Source organism: Vipera ursinii, assembly GCF_947247035.1.
Source record: "Vipera ursinii genome assembly, chromosome: 3".
NCBI classification, from domain to species: domain Eukaryota; kingdom Metazoa; phylum Chordata; class Lepidosauria; order Squamata; family Viperidae; genus Vipera; species Vipera ursinii.
In genome coordinates, this window is record NC_139516.1 from 68,301,510 (window position 1) to 68,315,461 (window position 13,952).

Consider the following 13,952-nt stretch of genomic DNA (forward strand, 5'->3'; position numbering starts at 1 on the left):
CTTACTAGGTCCGGCTCCTGAAGGAATTACTGATAAAATTTTCCAAATTAGTAAGACTATTGAAGAGTATGCTATATGCCCAGATCTAAACGTAGACCTCAGTACAATTGGAAAGCAGCAGTTTGACTTGGAAAACAAGTTTAAACCATTTACAGGCAAGTAAAATCTGTTTCTTCCCTCATTAAAAGGGCTCCCACTTGCATTGCTAGCTTTTCTTGTAACACTTTATCAAGGCGCTTATTCAATAGTTGTGGATGCTTCGATCTGGTTAGTTTCTTCTGTTTAATTTCTTGCTTTTGTTTTACAGTTGAAATTGTGGACTCTGTAGAAGCGTATGCAAATATGTTGAGGAATATTTTTGATTTTAGTGCACTGAAAGAACTATTGTCAGGTCCAAACCATCTAAAGATTCGGATAGATGCTATGCATGGAGGTATGTAAGATAAGTGCAGTAACTGTAAGCTCTGACTGCCAGTCTAACCCATATAGATCATCATCCAGTTCCTTCCCTTTTCATATGCCTGGGGGAAAAACTAGTCTACATTCTCCTGTAGATTGGAATCGATCTTACATAGGTACACACCACACACACACACACACACACACACACACACACACACAAACAAACAAACACATACCACTTCACCATTATGAATAAAGTTTACTTCTCTTAGGGCTAGGGCAAGGGAAAGTTAGTGCATTTCCTTGGGTGTCGGTGGCAGCATCTGTCCTCTTCTTGATGTGTAAGGATTGTCATGTCTTTTTGTTTTTGTAAATCTTATTGATAGTATAGATAGAAAGTGATAGCAGATGTGTCAGTAAAGACAGTGTCTCTACTGTAAACAATAACCCATTGAATATTTGTAAATGTTCATTTTTTATATTTTTATTGATATGGGAAATTTATTTGAATATCATAGAGATAAAAACTTTAATGAATATTAACTTTTGAAGCTCTAGAGCAGGGGTGACCAAAGTTGGCAGCTTTAATATGTAGACTTCAACATGGCTGGCTGAGGGATTCTGGGAGTTGAAGTCCACAAGTCTTAAAGTTGCCAAGGTTGGACACCCCTGCTGTAGAGAGAGGAACATTATAACTTATTAGTTTTATACTTATAGGCCTTCAGATGTGAGGGGAAGATGGGGGAAAGACATTTTCATTAATATTCCCCCAAATTCTTCACTACTTTAAAAATGATACTCATGTATATTCTTATTTTTTGCTGAAACAGTTGTTGGGCCATATGTTAAAAAGATTCTCTGTGAAGAGCTTGGAGCAGCTGCTAATTCTGCTGTGAATTGCGTACCTCTTGAAGACTTTGGTGGCCACCATCCTGATCCAAATTTAACTTACGCTGCCGATCTGGTGCAGACCATGAAGACAGGAGAGTATGATTTTGGTGCAGCCTTTGACGGAGATGGGGTATGTCTGTGCTTTTTGGATTTGTTTTTTTTTTCCTGTTTGCAAGCATGGACTATACCAGGAAGCAGAACCGGATTTAGCTGATGCATGCCTAAGTAGTTGGACTGCCTTGATAGAAACAAATTGAATTCCAGTTGACAGCTTTACACCATAGTGTTGTTTGGGGAAACATGCTTGGTGCTGAATGTTAGAAAAGTATTCACATTTAACAGGTGACAATATTTTTCAAAGAGTGCTTCTGAGTTGTCACAAATCCTTAAGAAATAAACACTGCAAGATGGTTTGTGCTATTTTCCATGTTTTTCGTTTGGTAAGGAAAGTTGTCATTCCAGTTACACATGCTATTAAGTGAATCCGTGCTTCTTTTTTATTTTTTTACTCATGTTACTAGTGGCAAAACCCAAAATCTGCAGTGCAAATTTCTGAACATTGCAGGAGTACATAGCTGTTCATCATTCCCCTTTTGTCTTACAGCAATGTACAGCATGTAAAATTAATGACATAAGATTGCCTTAATTATTAGGTCCTGTGCTCGTAAATCATTTAAATATATGCATTTCAGTTTAAAGATGGGGCTTCTGGTCTCTCAGAGTTGGAGAACAGGGTTAAAAGATTACAAAGAAAATCTGCTGAAATTTTCCTTTGAAGGTGATTATTAAAGATGGGGGAGTCCCCCATTTCTTGTTTATATATTTATTTAAGGCAGTTATAATTTTTTGATCAGCCAGTATGAAAGTACATTACAAACTAGGGTATAAAGTAACAGAAGTTACTTATCGAAAGAAGGAAATATTTATAGCTCAGGGTTAAACTGTGAGGTACTTGTTGCTCTCTGAACACGGCAGTTTTCTTGCAGACATTTCATTACCAAACGGTAACATTATTTTATTTATTTATTTTTATTTTTAATTCCATTTATATCCCGCCCTTCTCCGAAGACTCAGGGCGGCTTACAAGCTTAGCAGTATTATCAGATAGAGCTAGCACTGATGACGTTACCTAGTGTGATAATGAAATGTCTGTTAAAAAAAAACAAAAAACAACCAAGCTCAGAGAGAACCAAGCATTCAAAATCACTTACTTTCTGGAACTACCATAAAAGAATTGATTTAAAAGGCCTAAAGAACAATTCTGTAGATTGGGGGGGTTTTTTATACAAAGGAATTGACCTCAGTTTTGTAGCCTCTGGTTACTTAAATTGGGTGCTTCTTTTCAAATTGCAGACATAGCAACCAGTTAGAAAATAAAACTTTTCAACAAGGTAATTTCTGCCACCATTTTTTTTAATGCCTTCATTAGGATCGCAACATGATACTTGGAAAACATGGGTTCTTCGTGAATCCTTCAGACTCGGTTGCCGTTATCGCTGCAAATATTTTTAGTATTCCTTATTTTCAACAAACAGGGGTTCGAGGATTTGCCCGAAGTATGCCTACAAGTGGAGCAATTGACAGGTAAATTTTTTTAAACGAGTGGAATAGCCTTTCTTTCTGAGCTTGATTACAAGCTGGGACTGAGCAACAAGATCATGGACGGTCCCATTTTTTCCTGTGTATCTTTTAGCCAGTTTAGTCTTGTGGTTAAGGCACCAGGCTAAAAACCAAAAGACTGGGAGTGTTAGTCCCACCTTAGACATGAAAGCTGGCTAGATAACTTTGTGCCAGTCACTTTCTCTCAGCTCAACCCACCTCACCTTGTTGTTGTGGGGAAAGTAGGGGGAAGGAGTATTAGGTATCTTTAATAATACTGGCTTAAAAGAATATTCTTAGAAAATTAACATTGAGGCAGGGGCACCCACAATGAATCAGAATTGCAAATCCACGTGGATGATTCCTTGTGCCTGACCGGAAGAAGATACATGCAATTTTCATTTAAGAACTACACCATCGAGATTAGCTTTCCCCAGCTCGGTGCCCTTTCAGATGTGTTGGATTACAGTTCCCATTTCTAAAGAATGACCACTGTCCTGCTTTGGGACAATGGGACTGCAGTCCAACCTATTTAGAAGAAATCAATTTGGAATAAGCTAATTCCATGCTCAGATTTAGGATGCTGACATTGTTTCTTTAAGGTGACTTCTATTTTAAGATAGCTTAAGAATGAGGTCCCTTAGCTGTCACTATTGGATGCTCTTAATACTTCTCGGGCCGTTCACAGTTTGTATCGGCAGGGGGACAGAGATCTACCCCAAGGCCCCTCTCTTGTGGGGTGCCTCAGGGGTCGGTTCTCTCCCCCCTCCTGTTTAACATCTATATGAAGCTGCTAGGTGAGATCATCCGTGGCTTTGGGGTGAGGTATCACCAATATGCGGATGATACCCAGCTGTTCATCTCCACCCCTAGCCAACCCAGTGATGCCCTTGACGTGATGTCCTGGTGCCTGGAGGTGGTGCGGGTCTGGATGGGAAGGAACAGGCTCAGGCTTAACCCCTCCAAGACCGAGTGGCTGTGGATACCGGCATCTTGTATGGTTCAACAAGTTCCATCTCTTTTGATGGGGGGGAGGCACTGCCCTCTCAGAAAGGGCCCGCAACTTGGGTGTCCTCCTGGATTCACAGCTTAATTTGGAAGATCATCTAACGGCCGTGACCAGGGGGGGTCTTTGCACAGGTTTGCCTAGTGCGCCAGTTGCACCCCTTTCTGGACCGAGATGCCCTATGCACAGTTACCCATGCCCTCGTCACTTCTCACCTGGATTACTGCAATGCTGTTTACATGGGGCTGCCCTTGAAGTGCACCCGGAGGCTTCAGCTGGTGCAAAATGCGGCTGCGAGGGTGCTTATGGGAGTATCTCGATACTCTCATGTTACACCGCTCCTCCGCGAGCTGCATTGGCTTCCAGTTACCCTCCAGGTGCGATTCAAGGTGCTGGTAATAACCTTTAAAGCCCTACATGGCTTGCGACACCACCTGCTGCCATTATCAACCTCCCATCGCCCAGTTCGCTCTCACAGAGTCGGCCTCCTCAGGGTGCCGTCGGCCAGGCAATGCCGGCTGGCGACCCCCAGGGGGAGAGCCTTCTCTGTGGGCGCGCTGACCTTCTGGAATGAACTGCCTCCGGAGCTGCGGATGGCCCCTGACCTTCGGTTTTTCCGCCGTGACCTGATGACATGGTTATTCCAACAAGCGGGTCTGGACTGACTATGTTTTTTTAAATTTGGCTTTTATTGAGTTAAATTGTCATGTATCTATTACATTTACTGTTTAATTCTTTTTTAAATTTTGTATTCCATGTTTCTTAAATTTTTTGTTGTGAGCCGCCCTGAGTCCTTAGGGAGAAGGGCATATAAATTCAATAAATCTAATCTAATCTAATAGTGTCACTGAATCATTGTATGGTTTAACTTGCCTGAATGATTTCATTAAAATGTATTAATTTAAGTTCTTGATGGAGGAGGGGCCCACAAAGAAGTAAACATGAAATAGAAATAAAATTAGGTACCCTTGGAAGAAAATGAATAATAGTATTATTGCTAAATATCGAAATGGATCTTGGCTTCAAGAACCCAGATGGGCAGCCAGCGAGATTATGACCTTTTTTCTTTTCTTTTTAACAAAAGAACTGGACAAATAAACTGCTTTTGAAACTCTTCTCCAGTTTCATATGTAGCTTCTGTTCTGGAAATATAGATAAATGGTTACAGCATTCTTTGAAATGTGGTTTCCCTCAGTTTAAAAGTTGAAATGTAATTACAATCATCTTAATGCTGGCTACCTAATGACTGAGTACAATAAATATAAAAGGAATGACTTCTAAAATGAGATTTGTGATCTTCTTTATTAAATGAGATGCCCAACAACAGTTTCTGTGTTTCTACAGTAAGTTATTCATCAAAAACGGTGCTATTATTCCTGTCTTTTGAAGGGTGGCCAAGGATACAAAGATTGCTTTATACGAAACTCCAACAGGTTGGAAGTTCTTTGGAAATCTGATGGATGCAAACAAACTCTCTCTGTGTGGAGAGGAGAGTTTTGGTACTGGTACGTAAACATTCCTACTATTAATTATTTTTGTTACAACATTAGTACCTCACATTTCTTCCCCAAACAAGACCTCTAGACTTTTAAGACCAACAGAGAGCACATTCATGTAATAGTGGCTAGGTTTACACATTACAAGAAGTCCAACTTTAGTTCTTTTGGCTTATCAACCAGGTGACAGGTAAATTCAGTCAGTGTTTTTTATGAAGCTTATTATGTGCTTTTGCATTCTGTCTGAAACTAGACATGACTTGTACAACAAACTATTATTATTGCAAGCCACAGTTTACTGTAAAGTTTGAAAAGCATGGCTTAGAAGTAAAATGCAACTCCATTTTACAATCCCTAGATTGGTGGACTCCAAAATGTTAAAAGACATTATAAATGTGCTAAGCACTGCCAAGCACTACTTTTACCCCTTGATGTCCCCATATCGCTTCCCAATTGGTCCTTATTTTTACTGCTTTAGAGAGTGTAGCCCTTGACATGCCACTGAAAGCCTGGTGTGGCCCTCAAGACAACATACGTTGTTCAGCCTTACCTTAGCATGACAAATGAATTTAGCCACGTGCATTATTTTCTGCAGCAACATCTGCCATTGTGTCTATGTTCCTGGATTTTGGGGTGGTGGTGGTGGTGTCATTCTCTTTCAAATGTGGAGAAAGACAGGCCTAACATGTTTATTTATAAGATGTATAATATATTACACCCCCCAACCTTATGCAGCATAACTCTGGGTGGCTCACAAACCACTATAAAAACATAAAAGTCAATATGGAAAATTCCTGGTATCAAAATATAATCTTTCTGGGCTTCAGCCTCATTTCATCCTACGTCTTGTGGGAAGCAACAGGTCTTGATGGTTTCTCAGAATGCCACGAATCCTGCCAGTTCTTAGGGGAAGGAACAGCTATGGAAAAGGAACACTGCCTAGGTCCAACTATATGGCAACATTTGACAGAAGGGATGCGGATCACATCCACTCTGTTAGATCTAATGGAACAGGCACATAACTTTAGGAAGAGGTGTCCCACAGTTGGCCCTGTATCACTCAGTAATTTATAGGTGGTCCATACCTAGTGAACCACCTACCTGGTGGGCCACAGGTTATCCAATCCTGCTCTGTTCCATCATTCTTCACATAGTTGAAGGATTGGTCCCATTTATATGCTGTTTATCTGTCTGTGCTGCAGGATCGGATCATATTCGTGAAAAAGATGGCCTCTGGGCTGTCTTGGCATGGCTGTCAATTATAGCTACCCGAAAACAGAGTGTGGAATCAATCCTGAAAGATCACTGGCAACAGTATGGGCGGAATTTCTTCACAAGGTAGTAATTTCATAGGTTTGAGATGTGATTAGTTAGAATAGATAAAATCACTGAGTTCAGCTTTCATGAAATAATACAGTTAAAGGACAGATGTTCTTGGGAGTCGAGAATTCTGTTTTTAAACTCTCTTATGTAAAATGAATGTAGAATTTGCTGTTTGAAAGGTAAGATTCTAAACTAGCGATATAGAAGTTGTGCGAATGTTTCATGTTCCCACAGTATACTGGACCTGCTTTTCTTCTAACTTCTGTGGATTTCTAATTTAAATCTAGAACTGTTGGATGTATAATTTTAAAAAACTGCAAAAATCTCACATTGCAAAATGCATAACATGATTTTCTTAATTGCCCCATTATTGGGTTGGCTCAGGAATTCTGGAGTTGATGTCCAGAGGTCATAAAAGGTCCATAGTTGCCCACCGCTGCTTTACATTGATTTCCACCTACCTAAACCCTGTGATGATATTACAAAATTGTGCACTGTCTTTGTAGAAGGTGGCCATCTTATGTAATTTCTGGGTGGAGAAAATACATGGTTTGTGGGAGAGAGAATTTACCATGTAACTCTTGGGGTTGTATTCTACTATTTCAGTGTGACTAGTTTAGGAAGTACAATGTGTCTGGTTTTGGCCTATGTGTTCAGCATTCTCCTCCCATAAGTATCACCTTTGTTGCTGCTGTATTTTCTGGGCTGCTTCAGGGACACGTCTGCAGAGTGAGAGATTTTTAAAAACACAGCATGTCCAATACTTTCATTGATTAGTTCCAAGGGTCCCCTCCCACTTAGAAGTAATGTAGGTGAAGAGGCCTCTAAATGTGGATTTTATCTCTCGCCGTGGATTCACTTTCTTAAACTTCCTTAGCTTCTTAATGTTGGTCATACCATGGCTATATTTATGACTATGAATATAGTGCATAGATCAGCAGGTTACAGGGCCTCACTGATCTCATCTCACATAGGGAACTAAACGGGGTGAGCCTTGTGTGGTATATGAAGAAGAGACCACTAAGGAATCCCAGGGCTAGAAGCCAAAATGGGAAGCTGAAATCGCCTGGAAGAAAGCGACAGCAAAGTGTGTCCTATTGTTTCTTCTTAACTGAAAATTATATAGAAGTACCCATACTTCTCACTTGGAGTCAAGCTCAGCTTGGAAAAGGCTTTACCAACAATTATATGCTAAAAGTTCGCTATATATATATAAAGTAAAGGTAAAGGTTCCCCCGCACATGCGTGCGAATCATTTCCAACTCTAGGGGCCGGTGTTCATCTCCGTTTCAAAGCCGAAGAGCCAGTGCTTGTCCGAGGACGTCTCCGTGGTCATGTGGCCAAAGGCGCACGGAACGCTGTTACCTTCCCACCGTAGTGGTCCCTATTTTTCTACTTGCATTTTTATGTGCTTTTGAACTGCTAGGTTGTCAGAAGCTGGGACGAGTAACAGGCACTCACTCTGTTACGCGGCACTCAGAATTTGACCCGCCAAACTGCCAACCTTCTGATCGACAAGCTCAGCGTCCTAACCCACTGAGCCACCACGTCCCATGTGTGTGTGTGTGTGTGTGTGTGTGTGTGTGTGTATGTGTATATGTATGTGTGTGTATATATATATATATATATATATATATATATATATATATATATATATATATATATATATATATACATACACACACACACACATGTACACATACACATACAGATTCTTTACTACAGTCTTTATTACTAGAATGTAGAACATATGGCATACATAAAACTAATATTTATGAATTAATTTAAGTAAGTGAATTGTTGCATATTGTACACATTGGCATGACAAAATTTGTTTATGCTTGAAGAAATTGAGAGTCTTTTGAGTCTGGAAATAAGAGTTATAAATAAAATTGACTGGGATGGCAAAGAAATTAAGTTCAAGAACAATGTTGGCTGGCAGAGACCAGGAGACGTGCTTTTGCTGCTCTAGCCCCTGCCCTTTGGAACATCCTTCCTTCAGAGACTGTATGGCCCCAACCCAGTTGGGCTTTTGCAAGCCCTTAAAAGCTTGGCTAGTGCCCAGGCCTGGAGTCCTGAATGTGTCAAGGACACTGTTTTTTAGCTGTACTAACAATTGTACTGATAATTATCTCAGATGCTATGTATATTCATTTTTGTACTGTTTTCAGATGTTTTCATTGTTTTAGAATTGTTCAGGCTATATAATTAGTTAATTAAAATACATGCCCATACATACAGATACACACGTGTGTATCATGTGTAGGTATATGAGTGTTTGCGTATGCTATTGTTTCTCAGAAAATAGTCGCATGTGACTCTGAATTTAATAAATAAATATCCATGAACTTAGAACACAACAATAGCTAAACACCAGTTTGCTGAGAGAGAAATGCCAGTGGGTAGGAAAAAAGAGAAATACAATTCTGCCATTTATTTTAAATAATGCTAATTAAGGCTTGATTTATGACATTGGTCTCCAGCATCCTTGCTCTTCTTTTTTCTGCCTGAAAAGGGGAATAAATGATTGCATACAAAGTTCTAAAAATAAAACAGGGGATTGGAGGGCTAGTTGCGGTCTGCGTTTCTATGATCAAAATTTCCTGACTATTCCTAGATATGACTATGAAGAGGTGGATGCTGATGGTGCTAACCGGATGATGAAAGATCTAGAAACTCTGTTCTTTGACCGGTCCTTTGTGGGCAAGACCTTATCAGCTGCTGACAAATCATACGTTGTAGAAAAAGCTGATAATTTTGAATACAGCGATCCTGTAGATGGAAGCATTTCAAGAAATCAGGTTGGGAAAATGTTTAAACTTGAAGCTTTGATATCTGGGAACAGTTGTTCTTCTTTTACCAGTATATTTAATGATGTTACTTTTAGCTGAAGTACTGCATTTGTCGTACAGGGGTAGGCAACCTGGGCTCTTTTATGACTCATGGACTTCAACTCCCAGAATTCCTGAGTCAGCTGACTCAGGAATTCTGGGAGTTGAAGTCCATGAGTCATAAAAGAGCCCAGGTTGCCTACCTCTGGTCTAGTAAAAATTAAACAAAATTCACCGGTCAAGTAATTTTTATTTGCAGTTGCCTTAAAAGTGAAAAGAGTTTTTACTTACCGTAATTTCTTATCTGCTTAAAGAATTCAGGTGGAGGACAGCGATGATGATTATTTGCAGCGTAGTAGAAGCACTGATAATTATGTTTTGGTGTTTAGAAATTAAATGTTTACTAGTAAATAGCTTTCTATATATGTCACTATTGATAGCAGTAATTTAGCAAAACAAATCATAACATACAATATTTTCATATTCATTATTTATTAGTATCTAGTTGACCTTGGCTGATATTGAAAAAACTAAAAAACTAACAAAGTTGAGCTATCAATATAAGAACGGAAATCCACCTGGAGATTCCAATCTATAGACCAGGCTGGTGCAGACAGATCCATATTGTTGCCATCAACACCATGATGTTGACAGCCGGAGCTGAACTCAACCTAAGGGAGATGTTACCAAAATCCTAGCAATAACAAGAACATTTTCTTTTGCTGTGATTCTGGTTCTATTGCTTATTTTAATTAAAGCTTCGCTAGCCTTGGTGGCTTATTCTGAAAGGATATGGCCAAGATAAATTATATCTATCATTGTCAGGATCCTATGCTTACTGAACTAGTTTGATCAAAACATGTAAAGATACTTAAGAAATGTAACTTATTTGGGAAAGAATGGTATATAAAATAAACAAATTAATGTTTAATTCCTACATGTTTTGAAGCACTTTGAGCTCTGCATAGCAAAATAAAAATTAGGAGCCCATCTTTCTTTTCAGGCATATTATTAAGATTGCCATATAATAGCCATGTAATAGCAGTCAATGAAAGTCGAGTAGTCTTTTATAGAATAGATTTCAGGAGACCTGAAATTCTTTTTCTTTTTCTTTCTTTCTTGTTTTCAGGGTTTGCGGCTCATCTTTGCTGATGGTTCTCGCATCATTTTCAGACTTAGTGGCACAGGAAGTGCTGGAGCAACTGTGCGATTGTATATTGACAGCTATGAAAAAGACGCACCAAAAATATATGAGGATCCACAGGTAGCTTAAATTATTAGGTCATAGATTTATTGGTTGTACTGATGCGGCAATTTTAATTTGTAAACCTTCCTGTCACAACCAATGGATCAATGCTCCAAAGAAAATGGATCCTACATTTGTGGGAAACCAGAGATAAACTAGGAAGAAAAATAAAGGACTCATTTTGCTTTGTGGGGTATATGAAATATTAAAGGCTTTTCTATGTCTGATTCCAAGACTTCAAGACTACCACTTCTAGGGTTCTTGTTTCATAGCTTCATAGAGAATTTGAAACTTGTTTACTGAATTAAAAGCTATGCAGAAGTGTTGGCTGGGTTAAGATCTGGTCAGAAATGTCAAGGTAACAGTCATGATGTTGTTCGATGCTCATTTTTGGGGAAAAAAGGAAGCTTTACTTACAGTCATGGCTGTCATCTTTGACCATACCCAGCAGACATCCCAATGTGACTAGCTCCATCCGTTTCTAGAATCCTAGTTTGATCCTTCTGCACATGGCAAATTCTGAAGAATTCTGGAGACTAGCAAGTAGATGGCTGTAGGAGACAACCAGACTGAGCCTGAGGGCGGGCTTAAATACATGATCCGTTTGGAGTCTATGCCGGCATCAGAGACCCAAGTCCAGCCCCCCTCTCCTCCTCCCCGCAAGTCCGACCTAACCCTAACCCTAGGTGGAATTTTCCTAAAATGGGATTTTCCCATGTATTTTACCAGGAAACATAGATAGGGTGCCCTAGAAAGGTAAATGCCCTCCTAACCATCCCCAAACACTCCGAGTTTGTTGGCGATGTCCATTTTCCTGTATGAGTTCATGGTGACCTAACCCAAACCCTAAGTGGAATTTTCCTCCAATGGGATTTTCCCATGTATTTTACCAGGAAACATAGATAGGGTGCCCTAGAAAGGCAAGTGTACTCCTAATCATACCCAAGCACTCCGAGTTTGCTGTCAATGTCCATTTTCCTGTATGAGTTCATGGTGACCTAACCCGAACCCTAAGTGGAATTTTCCTCCAGTGGGATTTTCCCATGTATTTTACCAGGAAACATAGATAGGGCGCCCTAGAAAGGTAAGTGCCCTCCTAACCATCCCCAAACACTTCACGTTTGTTGGCGAAGTCTATTTTTTTTGTATGCATTCATAGTGACCTAGCCCTAACCCTAAGTGGAATTTTCCTCCAATGGGATTTTCTCATGTATTTTACCCGGAAACATAGATAAGGCGGCCTAGCAAGTCCATTGACTCTTAACTAGCGCCAATTCAACTTTGATCGTTAGTTATTCAGAGTCATATATATATAGATAGCATGAAATACACCGTAGTGCCTTTGAATTCCACCTGGCTTCTGACTTCTTGAACCTGACATTGGTTTCCAAAAACTGGTGACTGATGTTCCTCTTCATGTTTCTTTCTCTTTCTTTTTGGTAGGTCATGTTGGCTCCTCTCATCTCTATTGCACTGAGCCTTTCCCAGCTTCATGAGAGAACTGGCCGCACAGGTCCCACCGTCATTACATAATGTAATGCTTGAAGACATCTGAACAGAAACGGTTTGGGTACCTGGCTGCTCCCCGTCAGAATTTGCTAATCTTGCCCCCAGCAATCAATTATCTCCATTCTCTCCCTCTCCCCACCTTAACACTGTATCCAAAGGCATTACAATCTGCTAAAAGGGTAGACATGATATTGAAAGTTTACACTAAGTGTATGCTGATATACATTGTCTTTTTAATGTTATCTATTACCGGTCTGTGTTGCCTTTTGTTTTAAGTAACCATGGAAAAGGTCACTGTATAAAAACAGCAGGACTAAATAACAATATAACTTTTATTGGGTATGATCCAAACTGCCTCAGCACACCATTCGGGTGTGTAATGTGTATGTGGGAATATATCCATATATTTGTGGGCAACATGCAGACTTTTTAAGTTTTGTGCCTCTAAAATTGCCAATCATTGTGAACTGGTCCCCCTGAAATGTATACTTTTGATTTGCTGTACAAATATTCCATTGTGTCTTCTGGACAAAATTAATTACTAATATATATATAAAATTAATCATATTAAATGAAATAAAGCAGTGCAACTTGAACGAGTTTAATTTTGAAAAATGGAATTATGGATTGCTCATATACAACCAGGATCTCTCTGGAAAATGACGGCTGCAAGTAGAGCAAAAAGCTAGAGATGTTTATTTTTTTCAGTCTGCATATTCATCTCATCCATTGCCATTGCTTGTCTTATTATTATTTATAACAAACCTAACATGGGCTTGGCTTCCACAGAAAAATGTAAGGAAAGACACACACATATTTCCACATGCGTGTCCCAGCCTGCAGTCTCATAATTTTGGCCTTTGCTCTACTGGATGAGATTATATGTAGAGATGTAGTTATTCTGCAACTCCCATTATTTTGTACTTTCTCATGTCCTTTTGCTATTCAGATAGTTCCCATCAGATAGTGATGCAATTTCTCATTTCCTCCACACTTACACATGATCAGCTTTGGCTCCTCCTTCCATAGGGAATTTTGCAGAGCAATTCTGCAGATGAAGTTATCCAAAGGAGAGGAAACCTTTGTGAAATTGACCTTAGTAGGCAGAGAATGAAAGCACTGGTAAACTGGCGCTCTTGGGTCTATGGAGATTCTCAGTCATCCAGGTCGGGGTTGTCCCAAAGGTGCTTTTTCAAAAGGCAACTGGACTTTCAGTTGCCTTGTGAAAAAGCACCTTTGGCCCTCTTGTGGTCTTGCTAGAGTTATAGCTGAATTGAGCTGAATTAGTGCAATGTGTTGCCTCAAATACACGCATAGATAAACCTTGTCCAGCATTCAAGTGAGACAATTAACTAAGAGCTTATGTGGTGAGGAGTTAAGGTGTTGGGCTAGGAGTGGGGAGACCCAGGATCTAGTTATACTCAGGCACAGAAGCTCACAAGGTAACTTTGGGCTGGTCCCTGTCTCTCAACCCAACTTTCAGTTGTGCTAAGATAAGAGGTAGGGAGATCTTCATAAGGTAGTCCTCACTTGATGACCATAATTGGGATTAGCAGCTCTGTTGTTAAACGACCCAGTCATTAAGCCAGACATCACATGACAACTTACAATCTCACTCCCACCGTGACTGTTAAGCAAATCGTCCACTG

General features: G+C 39.8%; 1 protein-coding gene across 2 annotated transcripts in view; it reads left to right on the plus strand.

Annotated features, from left to right (window-relative positions):
- The window catches only part of PGM1 (phosphoglucomutase 1), a gene marked incomplete at its 5' end in the record, with an annotated part of 36,391 nt that extends 23,135 nt beyond the window's left edge, over window positions 1-13,256 (plus strand). The window contains 9 exons of one of the 2 annotated variants that reach the window (XM_083357670.1): window positions 9-155; window positions 308-433; window positions 1,233-1,423; window positions 2,723-2,877; window positions 5,288-5,403; window positions 6,597-6,732; window positions 9,335-9,518; window positions 10,678-10,812; window positions 12,238-13,253. In XM_083357670.1, the coding sequence (XP_083213796.1) occupies window positions 9-155; window positions 308-433; window positions 1,233-1,423; window positions 2,723-2,877; window positions 5,288-5,403; window positions 6,597-6,732; window positions 9,335-9,518; window positions 10,678-10,812; window positions 12,238-12,327 (1,280 nt within the window). In that variant the 3' untranslated portion in view covers window positions 12,328-13,253. Of the gene's footprint in view, window positions 1-8; window positions 156-307; window positions 434-1,232; window positions 1,424-2,722; window positions 2,878-5,287; window positions 5,404-6,596; window positions 6,733-9,334; window positions 9,519-10,677; window positions 10,813-12,237 lie in introns of both variants that reach the window. The other variant, XM_083357671.1, reaches the window with a different exon arrangement.
- Window positions 13,257-13,952: the final 696 nt, after the last annotated feature.